The sequence below is a fragment of the Lycium ferocissimum genome, chromosome 10, assembly GCF_029784015.1.
Source record: "Lycium ferocissimum isolate CSIRO_LF1 chromosome 10, AGI_CSIRO_Lferr_CH_V1, whole genome shotgun sequence".
In the NCBI taxonomy this organism is placed as follows: domain Eukaryota; kingdom Viridiplantae; phylum Streptophyta; class Magnoliopsida; order Solanales; family Solanaceae; genus Lycium; species Lycium ferocissimum.
This window is the reverse complement of record NC_081351.1, coordinates 10,964,353-10,980,352: the sequence shown is the minus strand read 5'-3', so window position 1 is coordinate 10,980,352 and position 16,000 is coordinate 10,964,353. Positions and strand designations below refer to the sequence as shown.

General features: G+C 39.0%; 1 protein-coding gene and 1 pseudogene across 1 annotated transcript; one reads left to right on the top strand and one right to left on the bottom strand.

Moving 5' to 3' along the window:
- Positions 1–2,813: 2,813 nt before the first annotated feature.
- LOC132032437 (fe(2+) transport protein 1-like) lies at positions 2,814–8,498 on the bottom strand (annotated as a pseudogene).
- Positions 8,499–11,869: 3,371 nt separating this feature from the next.
- On the top strand, positions 11,870–15,337 carry LOC132034600 (uncharacterized). Its single transcript, XM_059424993.1, has 2 exons — positions 11,870–12,008; positions 14,901–15,337. Exons 1-2 carry the CDS (start codon positions 11,870–11,872, stop codon positions 15,335–15,337), a joined length of 576 nt encoding a protein of 191 aa, XP_059280976.1.
- The last annotated feature ends 663 nt before the right edge of the window (positions 15,338–16,000 follow it).

Below are 16,000 nucleotides of genomic sequence, written 5' to 3'. Positions count from 1 at the left end.
CAGGCTGCTCCCAGCCTCCCTTTTGAGTATAAGAAGGCTAGTATTTATAGGACGAAATTAGGGTTTTTAGACTAACATTTTTGGGCGGGATTCGAATTATTTTCGAGTTTCAAACGAGTCAAATGTAGTCGTTTGAACCTGAACGTTCGGATTTTGGACGGACACGGTCAGATTCCTCAGAAAGAGGAAGAAGCAGAGTTGCAAAAAAAAAAGAAGGAAAAAAGTCAAAAAAAAAAAAAGCGATGTATTGCTATACCCTTTTGATGGAAAAACAAAGCTTTTCCTGAAATGAGCATGCATGTTCTGACTATGGCTAAAGGAGGATTAAGGTTTGGCTGAAAATGGAGGGGAAGGGAGAGAGAAAGAGGAGGGCAGGGGCGGTGTGCGCGGCGTGAAGGAAAAAGAGAGAGAGAGGCGCTGTTAGGGTAGAAAATAATCGACACAAATAATTGGGCGGGGTCGGGTATAATTTAAACGGGTATGGGCCGGGTATATAAATAGTGGGCTAGGTCAATTAAATGTGGGTTGGGGATAAAATGTTGGCTAATTGGTCCGAAAATATTTATGTTGATGGGGTTCGAATTTGGACTAATAATTTGGCTGATGAAAGAAACAATTTGCGTTTCTAAAGTAAAGACCTATTTTTAGTTAATTATATGCTAACGCGTGTTAAAATATTATCTAATATAAAAGTACATATTTGTTAGTAATCAGATAAAAATAAAATTATATGACATTGTAATAGCCGTACAATAATATTTTGAAAGTCAACAGTAAATAAATGCTGTTATTTAGTTGTACGGAAATAAATGCGACGTGTGTGCATAAGCTGGTAAAAATACTGAAATGATAAAAAAAAATACGAATTACAATAATAATAATAATAACAAATAATAATAATAATAATAATAATAATAATAATAATAATAATAATAATAATAATAATAATGATAATGATAATAATAACAATAATAGTAGTAGTAACGGTAATAAAAGGTAATAACAGTAGTGACTGCAATAGAATAATGAAATGCTGGTACTAATAATTATATTAAAAGTATAAATAATTATTTTGAAGTTTCCAAAAAATACTAGAAGCGTAAATGGATAGTTCGGAGGAAAGGTGGGACAAAATTGGGTGTCAACAGTGATATCAATATATATGTATTGATGCATGATGATATATATACAAGTCTATGTACGAGGATTCTACAATTAGTTAATATGAATGATTTCGCCTGAAGAGGCCTTCAGTTACAGGTTTTCTTTTATCATATATTCCCTACATTGTTCTCAGTATGTTATTATTCATGCCTTACATACTCGGTACAATGCTCGTACTGACGTCCTTTCTCTATGGGTGCTGCGTTCATGCCCGCAGGTAGACAGGGAGACGGACCAGACGCTTAGGAGCATAATCAGCAGCTATACAAGAGCACTCCACTACTCCGGAGTTGCCGTTTATTGGTATATTTCTCTTGTGTACATATGGGCATGGCGGGGTCCTGTCCCGCCCATATGATTCCAGTCTTTCAGTTAGAGGCTCGTAGATACATATGTGTGGGTAGTCAATGTTATGTGATTCCTCTAGGGCATATGCTGTGTATTATTTTGGGGCCTTGTGGTTTATGTGTTTATGTATACATATATATATAAATATAAGTATTTTAAGAGACAACGAAGGTTTTCTTATAGTAAATTTATGATGAGACTAAGATATGTTCAGATTTAAGATGATAGCTAACAGGAAGGGTGGTATTCGGTGGTCAGCTCCGCGTACTAGTCATGGCCCTCTAGTCGGGTCGTGACAGTTTCAAGTTCAAGAAGAAAATTCATCGACCTACAACATGAGTACATATCAAGCTGAGAATGAAGTTATTCACCAAGCCCAGCTAGTTGTAACAGCTATTGCTGCACCAGTGTTTACTCAAGAACATTACCAGGAGATTTTGAGGCTGTTGGGATCGGAAAGGGAAAGCAAGTTGAGCTTCTAAATTATACTACAGGTATAGTAACTGCTTTTATGTCTCAAAAGTTCATGCAAATAAACAATAGCTATAGGTGCTTCAAACCATATGACTTCAAATTTAGAAACCTTAGCTAGCTAGTTATAATTAGAAGGCATAATTACAAGAACTAAACTACATTCGTCAACAGGAGATCTAGCTGCAGTATCACATATCAGTTCATCTTTTGTGTTTAATGGCGAAATTCATAATGTCCTCTCTGTCCCAGAGTCCAAATATAATCTCTTTTTAGTATCCAAACTAACAAATGAATCAAAGTGTTCAGCAACCTTTTTTCCTGATATCTATATATTTTAGGACATTTACAATGAGAAGAGTGGTAAAGAGGATCAAAGGTCGTACACCCTGGAAGTTGAGCAAAGAGGAAAAAGATAGCTTGCTTATTGTGCAGTTGAATATTCTACTGGAGGAGCAAAAGTAGCTAGGGAGGATGTAAATGCTTGGCACATGAGGTTAGATCATACACCTGTAGATACCATGAGAAAAATCAATGGATTGAGAAGAATATCTGTTAAAGCATCACTTGTGTCCTTAGACGAAGCAAATAAAACTGTCAAGTACTTTAAGTACTTCCTTCTCCTTTCCTTTAATCCTCATTTTAGTGCAACGAATTTAAAATTCAACAATTTGAAAAGTACTAGGAGTTAGGAGATCGAACTAATTACATTATTTTCCAATACTCATAATTACACTCCAAAGATGGAAACAAAACTAGAATGAAATGGGAAAAAATAAAGGACTAAATGCTTTGCTTTTACGCAAAAAAAAAAAAAAAAAAGAATCGTTTTACGCCCATATGGCCATGACAGACATTCCACCAGAACCTAGCAGCAAAATAAGTCCATGATTGAAGCTTCATATTATTCTGCAATTTTGTTCCCATGAAATCAGAAGCAAGGAGATCCACCAATGCCATGTAAATTCAATAGACCTGCTGAACATGCATTAAGTAATCCCACCGCTATGAGAGCTGTTGGACTATTCTCACTATACACATTCGATAAACCTATTCCAAGTGCTCCCAAATGTTGTTGTTAATGAAAAAAGGAACACTAGAATTGCTTTCATCCTCATATCATATTCCGCCTAAACACGAAAAAAATACAAAAAGTTAAAGCGGAACTGAGACATAGTTATATTGTCAAACATGATCATCTCTTATCACATATGTTTCTGATAACTCATATTGATGCAATACAGTCAAACCTCTTGTCACATCCCAACTTTTGATAGGGCATGATGGGCACCCGACCCTTACTTAGGGCCGAGAGAACCCACCGATTCTCGTTATACTCACAATCTTACTGGACTCTTAAATCATGAAATGAGTGCATAATGAAAGCTTTTCAAAAACATGCCTTTCATCTTTCTCAAATCAAGTAAAATCTATAATCATATGAAATTTGTAACATAATGCATAATGATACATCGGCTTACAGAGCCGCTTAAGTCATGTTATATGCGTCTCGTCCGCAAAGTCTCTAACATAAATCAAGATACATAACATAGATATTCTCGGCAACACTCCGAAAGGAAATGGAGCTCGCCAATTGAAACATCTTCTATTAATATCCTCACTCATCCGTATACACCGCGTGGCATTTAACGCAGTGGTCCACAAGAAGGACGCGCACGAATAATATACCGAGTATGTAAGGCATGAATAACAACATAATATAGACATGGAAGGTAACATGGAAGAGAACTCCATATCCGGATGCCTCATAGGCGGATGTCATGCATGCTCGCTTTTTTTTTTTTTTAAAAAAAAACTTTTCTTGCATACATATATATAATATTATCATCATAACGTACCCGGCCTTTTTGTGTAACGTACCCGGTCCTTTCGGGATACCCCCTTTCGGGATGTGTAATACCAATCGATCGCGTTGGTTGCACTAATAGGTGCCGTACCCGCCGACTATAGCGCGGATTGGTGTAGTAAAATACATACATATATATATATATATATATATATATATATATATATATATATATATATATATATATATATATAAAACATGCATGAGAGCCAAATAAAAGCTACGACTCTATCGGAGTGACGTAAGGTCGGTAACCTCCGATTTATATTATGGAGCAATCATCATCGCTATATCTCACCTTGAAGGAACAATTATTATAAGGTGAGATCAACAACAATGAATAAAATCGACGTAATCATGAAATAAGCTCAATAATCTCATAGAATCATTGATCTCATAACTTGAGACTTTTAACCATAAGATCATCATCATCATAACCATCATAGAAAATATTCTCATCTTTGACATCATCATTATCATCGTAAAAACATGTTCATCGCTGTTATCATAAGAGCGAATCATAAATCTCTGGTTTGGAAAATACGGCATTTTGGAAAACATTTATGGGTTATTGGGAAAGGAATCATGCCTTGGAGTCATAAACTTCTAACTTTTAAAAACAAAAAAAAAAAATTATGGAAACATTTATGAAATCGTACCATAGGAATCATGCCTTTGAAAGAAAGGGATAGCCTTAACATACCTTTGGAGCTTACTCTCCGACTTTCCAACTTGCTTCGTCGCGCGATTTATTTAGGATCGTTCGTCATCTCATAATCTACATAGGCAACCATTCGTATTATCATTAGGCTCATTGTCACACTCTTATCTTAAGTCTCTAAATAAATTCCTTTTAAGGTCCGCGAAAGTCGGACAAAGATTCCCCCTATTTATATGCCTAGCCCGAATTCTCAATACCAACAATCAACAACCAATAACAACAACAAAAAAACAACAACCTCATTACTACCAAAATATTCCATCAAATACTCCACATGATATTTTCTCCAACTCCTCCACAAACGAATTCTCTACATAATATTCCATAAATTTATTTCCGTAAATAAATCTTAAATGATACTAAAAGAGAAAGATTCATACCTTACTTTCGCTAATACCGCGATATCTTCAATACTTGCCTTACTCCCAAGCCACAAATTCACCGCAACACAATATTATAATCGTAACTATATGCCGGCGGAACCCGAATCCGGAGATGTTTACTTAACTCGCGTTGAATTTTAATGGAGGGAAGGTTGGAGAACTCTCTAGAATTTTTGGGAATTTTTTTTTGGGGTGTTTTCTTGGCTGAAAATGAGGGTTAAACCCCTTTATATAGTTGCTCCTCGTTAGACATCGTTCACCGCCTTCGTAGCATCGTTCATCCGCGGAAATTATTTCGAGACCAAAACTTTTATACACCGATCTCTTTATTTGCATACTTGGATATGTCCAAAACTCCAGCGTATAACTTATTCAACATCCCAAACTTAGCAAAACTTATTTTATTTTTTTAATTTTTTTTTTCCGATTCGTTTAACCTCCAACCTTCGCGGCACTTACTTATCACTTGTTGAACATAACATAAACACTTATAACTTCAAACATAATCCTGTCCTTTGAGCTTATGTGACTAACCTATGATGCAACTTATCGCACGAAAATACGGGATGTAACATCCTTCCCCCCTTTTGAACATTCGTCCTCGAATGTTAAAATAAGGCGAAACTCATGTCATAGTCACTATCAACTCTTCCATTCTTATTCAAAACCTTCCTTGTCTCGCGATATCATCACTTTGTTCTATATATCTCGTATGTTTACTATGTCCTTCTTATTATCTCTCTTGACTTATCTTGTCGTACTCTTACTCTCTTCCTTATCTGCTTCTTGGTTATCATATCTTACCATAGACAATTCTATGACCTTTATCACCTGTCGCTTTTCTTCTTCTCTCGTATAAACCGTAATGCCATTAGGACACAATTCCACCGCTAATACTTTTTTTTTCCTTTAGTACCCATTCTTTTGAGCTCGTAGCATCTTCATCCCTTGCGTTCCCTTCTATAACGACTGGGTCGATCATTGCGGTATTTTATTTTCCAGTTGGTATAACACCGAAATTTCCTTTCACCCTACGCTTTACACTATTCTCTCTTTTCTTTTTCTTTTAATAAGGGTCCTTATGCTAAGTCCGGCTATCGGTAATTCGTATACGGAATATCTTGAATCCCTCCTTCAATGATCTTCTTCCTTTAATGCTATCATAATCGATGCACTATTGCATCTATTTCTTACGACCTCGATCATTCAATTGTCCAAATTTCGTGCCGTTTTGTAGTCTCTCATCGGGTGATCATACCATAGTAAGCATCGTAGTTATTCCAATATCTTGTCGATATTTGTCCCCTTCACCGAGTCCCGAAAGGGCCGGGTACGTTACACACTAAGTCCCGAAAGGACTGGGTACGTTACACACCGAGTCTTGAAAAGGCCGGGTACGTTATGATGATAATATTATATATATGTATGCAAGAAAAGTTTTTTTTTTTTTTTTTTTATACGCATGACATCCGCCTTACGAGGCATCCGGATGTGTGTTATCTCTCTTATTCCATGTTACCTTCCATGTCTATATTATGTTGTTATTCATGCCTTACATACTCGTACATTATTCGCATCGACGTCCCTTCGTGGACGTTGTGTTTCATGCCACGTGTGTGTATACGGATGAGTAGAGGATATTAGTAGAAAGATGTTCCACCGGATTGGCGAGTCCATTTCCTTCGGAGGTTTTAGTCGAGTATCTATGTTATGGTATCTTGATTTATGTTAGAGACTTTGCGACAAGAGTCACGTATATAACATAGTTTTGTAAGCGGCTCGAAGCCGATGTATCATTATGCATTATGTTACAAATTTCATATGATTACGTATTTTACTTGATTTGAGAAAGACGAAAAGCATGTTTTTGAAAAGCTTTCATTATGCACTCATTTCATGATTTAAGAGTCCGGTAAGATTGTGAGTATAACGAGAACCAGCGGGTTCGCTCGGCCCTAAGTAAGGGTCGGGTGCCCATCATGCCCTATCAAAAGTTGGGGTGTGACACCTCTCTATATATGACATAATCGTTTGTCCCGATATTTTTTTGGTAGCTATAATGAAATGATGTTATAGAGTACATATAATATAACATAAGATGAAAGAGCATGACTATTATAGTGAAAAGTTATTCTATATAGAGGATGGCTATTATAGAAAGGTCCGACTGTAATTACCAATTTTAACCGAGAACTGAAGTTTATTTTCAAGATTACCTGAAGGATGCAACCTCCTAGACCCATTCCTTCAAAAAGTTGATGGAAGCAAATAGCAGCTACAAGTGGCCTAATTGTACATGGATTATCAGATGCTCCCATGGATAGTCCTATCACTACTGAATGCACAATAATTCCTAGCTCCAAAACCTGCATTTCCATGACATTCAATTATTAAGGTGAATAAACATGAAAATAATGCTTCTTTTGATATTCAGATAATCGTAACAGTACAAAAAAAAAGAAAAAAAAAGAAAAAAAAAAAGGCAAGTCATATACCACAATCATCGTATATACATTATACGACAGTACAGTTTTTACATAACAACATTGTAAAAGGGTATAGTATCATTTAAAGAACATTATGTACGACTTACAATTGTGTAAGTTATTAAATATGACGGACGATTGATAATTGATGATATACAAGAAATAGACCTGTAATTGATGATGTATAAATGCTCTTCATTTGTTACAACATTCTACATTGCTACTATGTGGAAATATACTATAAAGCCATGATTACTCCAAAAACAAAACTGAACTTTTGTCGATCGACTTTAGCAGCAATGTTTGACATGCCTCAGATTAAATAACCACTTAATTAAGTACTTGGCCAGTTATTTCCACAAACACTATCAAGAATTCAAAGAGGGAAAATGGAAAAGGTATACTTAATTAAATACTTGGCCAGTTATTTCCACAAACACTATCAAGAATTCAAAGAGGGAAAATGGAAAAGGTATACTGAAGATAAAGTAAAATTAAGCCGTGACACTCATCCTTCTACAGGACACTATAAGGGTATCCTTTTCTACTTTGATCAAAAAAAGCATACAACAACATCCTATGTAATCTAATAAGTGGGGTCTGGAGAAGGTAGTGTGTAAGCAGACCTTACTCCTACCTTAGGAGGGTAGAAAGGCTATTTCCGATGCTTTTGTTGATTTTGATCAACAAAAGCATAAGATAAAATGCTCCGTCAGTTTGAAAATCTGTCATAAATTAACATTTTTTCTAAAGTTCCTTCGACAAACTTCTTAAGCACTGACATAGGAAGAGGATTTACTTGTTTCTGAAAATAATCAAAATAGATAGAAAAATTACGTAAAATTGAAATATGAAAGTATTTGTGGAGCAAAAACGATTGAATTATACAATTACTAAAAGTGAGAATTGTACCTGAGCCACAACCCTATAACTAAGCAGTTGTGAAGCTTTATCATCACATTTGGCTTCTCCATGAACTTGGCTATTATCAAAAATTTGTGACTCCATTTTCACATTATTATGAACATTATATATCTCTCCCGCCGTTTCCCTCTCCACTTTCCATTTTGTACTTCTTAAAGTAGCTCTTGGCGTATGAATCCACACTTAGAGTTAAATAGACGAAAGCATAGCAACAAACGTCGTGACGGGGAATTTTCTCCAAGGGTTCTCCGGCAAACAGTCTGACCTAAGGCAATCGAACGAATTAGGTAAAACGTGCATGTAACCCATGGCTAGTATAACTCCGGAAGCAAATGCCTTAACCAACACGAATAAAATCATATTGGGATGTAATGCAGGGATTGTACGAGAAAAAGGGGGTAACAAACACCAATCACGCTTGTCACAAGAAGTGAAGCAATGCCAACAAGTTTCAACTTTAATGCCTCGTTTTTGTTTCTACACCCGTGACCAGTATCTGAACCACATTTCATTTTAGTAATAGTATCATTATTATTTTCAGACTGACTTCTGGTTTTTGATGGAATAGAAACAAGGATGAAAATGACAAGAATGGCAATGTATACGGTAAAAACCGGTGTAAAGTGCCTCGAGGGGTCGGAGTAAAATGTAAACGCCGACAGATGTGGCGTTAGATTGAGTTCGGTGGTTTAGATGGATTAATGTTCGAAGAGTCATTTGCCCATTAAGACGAAGAGATGCCAGAAATCAAAGTGACACTAGAAACCGAAGGGATACCAGAGACCGAAGAGACGCCGATCGACATACGTGAGGAATCTGTTACGAGCCGGATTTCTCGCCATCTGTTACGCGGACATCTCTGGACGCCGCCTTTAGATAAGGTTTTTATCGGGCTTTTAGGGTTTAAGGAAAGGCCCACTCTTGTAACTATAAAAAGGGGTGAAACCCTCATATTTTAGCTCTGATTTTTTTTGACTCATTTGCTCTTGCTCTGTAATATCTCTCAAAAAGGATAAGCTATCGTAATTGGCTCGGGTTCACTGTTCAACACGCTCGACTGGACCAATTTTCCAGTAAAGATATACATGAATACAGGCTATCATTCTCCTTGTTTGCTTTATTAAATTGATTGTTATTTCTTGTTTCATTACGTTAACAACTAATCAAACCACGTATCCTTTAAACCGCGTACAAATTCAATTGTTACCTTTTTAGGGTAAACAATTTGGTGCCCACCGTGGGGCTAAGGATAATAGTGGTGATTTGTTTGCAACTCTACTTTCACTTATTCTGTTGAAATTTGAGATTTCAGGTTAACCTCAAAATATATAACAGCAGCCAGTTGATTCACTTGAAAAATAATGGTGAACTAGGTCACCACGGCAAAAACAACAACAACGGGGTACCAGTCAACAATTTGCCCCAAGATCCAAATGGCGTTCACCCCGTTGATCTAAACTCGATCAATACAAATGGCGCTGTCGATCAGAACATAGACGGCAACCAGTCTGTTGATCCGTTCAACAGCAATAACCTTGTGATTTCACCTCAGTTATCTGTATGAAAGACACGGGGTGATGCAGGAAAAGAGATTGACTTACGCTTGATATTTGAAACGTTGCAGGAACAGCGGGCGATTGTTGGCCAACTCCAAAAGAAGAACAACGAAGTCAATGCAAAGGAACTAAACTGAGCCAATGGACCGGCCCCGGGGGAAAATCAGGCAGCTAACTATGGCAACGGATTGAGTTCTGGTGGGTCGACCGAGGTCATGAAGATGCTTGAGGCATTGGCCAAACGGATCGATACAAATGAGAAAGTGATGGAAACGTTTAACTCTCGAGTGGACCAGATCCTCAGGGCTCCGCCGGTTTTGAAAGGGCCGGATTCCAAGAGATATTGTCAAAGGAGTTATCCCTCGAGTGCCGCCCCAAACCTAATCCCGAAGAGGTTCAAGATGCCCTTCCTAAGTATGATTGAACGACAGATCCACAGGAACACGTGACTTCTTTCACCTGTGCCATAAAAGGCAATGATCTCGAGAAGGACGAAATAGAGTCAGTGATGCTGAAGAAATTCGGCGAGACATTGCCCAAAGGGGAAATGACGTGGTATGATATGCTTCCTGAACATTCTATTAACTCGTTTGAAATGCTTACAAATACTTTTATAAAGGCTTATCTTTGGAGCTCGGAAGGTCCAAGCAAGAAAGGCGGACATATCTAGGATCGCCCAAAAGGACAACGAGTTACTCTGAGAGTTTGTGTCGAGGTTCCAAAAGGAATGGATCTTTGTTACCCCCAGTTTCAGAAGAATGGGAGGACTAAGCCTTCACTAAGGGCCTTAACCCCCGGAGCTCTGTTGCTTCATTCAAACTAAAGAAGAACCTATTAGAACATGAGGCAGTGGCATGGGCCGACATCCATAACAGGTATGAGTCTGAAATCTCGTTGGAGGATGATCAAATCGAATTGCCACCAGGAACGGCGAACCGAGGTAAAAATGCAGATAGGTCAAAATGGGTGATGGATACAGAGCCAAAGTCATCCAAGGATAAATACCAACCATACGGACCTCAGGAGAGGTCGAGCTTCAGGTCAGGTAGGGGAAGAAATGCTTCTAGTCATCACTTAATCCGAAATGACAAGCGTAATGAGCACAGTTCGGGAAGCCGAGGTTTACAATTTAGAAGTGATATCGGTGGATCATCTACCAGCAGAGAGAGCTCAAAGTTGTCCGAATATAATTTTAATGTGGATGATGCTGGCATCCTTTCGGCAATTATCCATGTTAAAAACGCGAGGTGGCCGAAGCCTCTTAGGTCTGATCGAAAGGGATCTGAACATAGTATGCGAATACCATGGTACTCATGGCCATAGAACGGAGGACGTTGGCATCTGAGAGACGAAGTGGCCCAATTACTGAAAAATGAGCACTTGCGTGAGTTTCTAAGCGATCAGGCTAAAGGGAATTACAGAAATAGAGATACAAACAAGCAAGTTGAGTCGGTGGAGCCGCAACATGCGATCAACATGATCATCGGTGGGGCTGAAACTCCTCGGGATCCGATGATGAAGAGGACAAAAGTCTCGATCACTCGGGAAAAAAGAACTCAGGACTACGTACCAGAGGGATCCATTTCCTTCAATGATGAAGACGCGAAGGGAATCATGCAACCCCACAATGATGCCTTGGTAATCTCTATCCTTATTAATAAATCACAGGTTAAGCGTATTTTGATTCCAGGTAGTTCAGCCAATATCATCCATTGGAAAGTGGTGGAACGGCTGGGTCTATTAGAAAAGATCGTACTGGCAGTACGGGTCCTTAATGGATTCAACATGGTGTGCGTAACTATGAAAGGAGAAATTACCCTATCAGTGAATATCGCTAGGACAGTTTGACCGACAAAGTTTTACATCATTGAAAGGGTGATGAGGTACAATGAGTAGTTGGGTAGACCGTGGGTACATGACATGAGGGCGGTACCCTCGAATCACACCAAATGTTGAAATTCCCTATCCCGGAGGAGGGAAAGACGATTCATGGGGAACAGCCGGCGGCAAGGGAAATGTTCGCGGTTGAAGAAGAAACTCCCGTATCGAAGGCACCATCATTGAAGGATGTTGACAAGTCAGTCAAAGGCAAGTCCACTAAATAGAAACCACAAGACTCAGATACAATCGGCACAAAGAGAGAGGAAGGATCGGTGAACTTCGAGGAAGAGGATTTTGGGGTTCCCAGATAGTTCGTGCTTTCGGATGATTCGGACGCAACCAAATCAACTGTGGAAGAATTAGAGAAAGTCGTCTTGTTCATACATCTGCCAGGCGGAAAGGTATACTTGGGCACGGGGTTAGCCTCGGAGCTCATGCATAAATTAATTAAATTTCTTCAAGCCAATGCTGATTGTTTCGCATGGTTCCATTTAGACATGACAGGTATCCCACCGGAGGTGACGACTCACAAACTAAGTCTGGATCAAAACTTCCCCCGGTGAAGTAGAAAAGAAGACCGATGGCCGAAGTAAAGCATAAGTTTTCCAAAAAGGAGGTGACCAAGCTTTTAAAAATAGGTTCCATCCGGAAGGTAAAGTACTCGGATTGGTTGGATAACGTGGTAGTTGTACCTAAGAAAGGAAATAAATTCAAAATGTGTGTGGATTACAAAGATTTGAACAAAGCATGCCCGAAGGATAATTTTCCTTTGCCTCACATCGATCGAATGATTGATGCGACGGCGGGGCATGAAATGCTAAGTTTTCTTGACACTTACACCGGTTACAACTAGATCTAGATAGAACCAAAGGACTAAGAGAAAACTTTTTTTGTAACCTGATATGGCACATATTGTTACAATGTAATGCCATTCGGACTAAAAATGCTGGAGCAACTTATCAACGCCTAGTTAATCGGATGTTCGAAGAATAAATAGGGAAAACAATAGAAGTTTATATTAATAACATGCTAGTAAAGTTCTTGAAGACAGAGGACCATTTGAAGCATTTGCAGGAAACTTTCGACATACTCCGCAAATATAACATGAAGCTGAATCCGGAAAAATGTGCCTTCGAGGTAGGCTCGAGAAAGTTCTTGGGCTTCATGGTGCCAAACCAAAGAATAGAATTCAACCCGAACAAAATCAAAGCCTTTAAAGATATCGAAGTAGTTGATAATGTGAAGGCGGTGCAAAGGTTGACCGGGAGGATTGCAGCTTTAAGCCGATTTATCTCTCGATCTTCAGATAAAAGACATCACTTCTTTTCACTGTTGAAAAGAAGAATGACTTCGTGTGGACACTGGAGTGCCAGCGAGCTTTAGAAGAGTTGAAGAAATATTTGTCGAGCCCACCTTTGTCGCACACACTGAAGGTGGATGAACAACTGTTTCTGTACATGGCAGTGTCCGAAGTCCTGGTAAGTGGCGTTTTGGTTCGGGAAGAAAAAGGTACGCAATTCTCAATTTACTACGCTAGCAAAACTTTGGGGGTGTAGAAACCCGATATCCACACTTAGAAAAATTAGCCCTAGCTTTGATAAGCGCATCTAGAAAACTGAAACCTTACTTTCAATGTCATCATTTATGCGTAGTAACCACATATCCTTTGAAAAATGTCATGCATAAGCCCAAATTATTTGGCAGGTTAGCAAAATGGGAAGTAGAAATTAGTTGGTTATGGCATAGAGTATAAACCAAGAACGGCCATAAATTTTCTAATTTTTGTAGATTTTACACCCACAATAGTCCCTGGGGTGGAAAAAGAACTATTGCTAACCTCCGGGAAAATTTCGAGGTTCTGGACCTTATACACGAACGGTGCATCGAACGTAAAAGGGTTCAAACTGGGAATTGTACTTAAAGCCCTCGCAGGCGATATTATTCGACAATCGATAGGACTTCAAAACTGACTAACAATGAAGCCGAGTATGAGGCTATGATTGCAGGTTTAGAGCTGGCCAAAAGCTTGGGAGCCGAGGTCATAGAAGCAAAGTGTGACTCGCTTCTGGTCGTAAATCAAGTTAATGGCATCTTCGAGGTAAAAGAATAGAGGATGCAGAGGTATCTAGACAAAATCCTAGTCTATTGAATCGGTTTAATGAATGGACCCTGCAGCATGTGCCTAGAGAATAAAATAATGAGGCAGATGCGTTGGCCAATTTGGGTTTGTCAGTAGGAGCGGAATAGTTCAACTCCGGGACAGTCGTTAAATTGATGAACTCCACAGTAGAAACCGGTCATGTCGAGGTAAATACAATGAGTCAGACTTGGGACTGGAGCAATAAGTACATAGACTATCTTCAAGATGGGAAATTGCCCATAGACCCTAAGAGTCCAGAGCTCTTAGGACCGTAGCGGCAAGATTTTGCTTGATCGATGGCCAACTGTATCGTCGGTATTTCTACGACCCTTTGGCTAGATGTTTGGGGCCAGGAGAACTGGATTAATTGATGCGAGAAGTCCATGAGGGGACTTGTGGGAATCATTCGGGGGCAGAATCATTGGTCTAAAAGTTGATCAGGGCAGGATACTACTGGAATCAGATAGAAGAAAACGCGAGGAATTTTGTCCAAAAGTGCGACGAATGTCAAAGGCATGCGTCGATGATACACCAACCAGAAGAACTAATACACCTAGTATTGTCTCCATGGCCATCCATGAATTGGGGAAGGGATATTGTTGGGCCCCTGCCTTGGGCCCACGGTAAGGCACGGTTCATTTTATCTATGACTAACTATTTTTCTAAGTGGGTTGAAGCGCAGGCCTTTGAGAAAGTCAGAGAAAAGGTCACCGGCTTTATTTGGGATCACATTATCTGTAGGTTCGCTATTCCCACCGAGATAACGTGTAAAATCGGCCGACAGTTTATTGGCAATAAGGTTAACAACTTCCTCGAATGTTTGAAGATCAAGAAAATCTTATCAATTCCGTATCACCCAAGTGCAAATGGACAAGTGGAGTCAATAAACAAAACCATTATTCAGAACCTAAGGAAGCAGTTACAGGAATCAAAAAGCAACTAGAAGGAAATTTTGGCAGAGATACTCTGGGCTTACAGAACGACCTCAAGGTCGAGCACTGCGGGAACGCCTTTTTTCCTAGTTTACAGAGCAGAGGCTTTAATACCTGTGGAGGTCGGTGAGCCAAGCTTAAGCTTTCAGTACGCAATAGACAAATCAAATGACGAAGCCATTGCTATAAAGCTTGATTTGACGGATGAGCTTCGGGAAACTGTGTTGGACCGTTTGACAGCACAGAAGCAACACATGGGGATATATTGCAATCGAAGAATGAATCTTAGATACTTCCAAGTTGGGGACTTAGTTCTACGAAAGTTACTAGTTCTACGGAAAGTTAAGCTTCACACCAAAAATCCTAGTGACGGGAAGTTGGGTTCGAATTGGGAAGTTCCATATAGAGTAACCGGGATAACCGATAAAGGCTTGTACCAATTAGAATCTGAAGATGGTCAGTAGCTGCAAACAAGTAGGAACGTGGCACACTTGAAAAAAATTCTATTGCTAAGGTATGGAATGCGAACCCTTTGTGAATTTCTTCTAAGTTATTCTAGTCAATTGACCCTTGCAGGTACGGATCAGATCAACAGTCGAAGATTAGAATTAGGTCTGAAAACACGTGATGCACTCTTTTTTCTTTAGCTCTGTTTTGTCCCGAAGTGGGTTTTCCGACAAGGTTTTTAATAAGGAAACAATGTACAACATGCTACTTACATATCAAACGCCGGGTAAGTGCTGGGGACTGCCTAGCATCAATTATTCGTGTTTGACTCCTCATACTTCGGACACAGACATGAGGGGACTATCATACCCTCGATGAGTCCCAATTAGCTCACTGAAGCCTTGTCAGAGTTCGAAGTAGCTTAAAGGCTGAATAAATGGATATTTTCTGCTATAGGATCTGTTATAAGGGCTAAACGATCAAAATAAATCGTGCCTAGATTGTTTATTTGTTATGGCGAAAAAGTCCAAAGGAGTTCCATTAGTCGTTTGTATGAAACATGCTAAAATAAGAAGATTACTTAAGATGAAATTCGTGTCAATTATACTCTTGCACGAATATTTACTTAAACATCCTCGAAAAATTAATCTTTGAAGTCCACAGGCTACCCTCGACTAGGG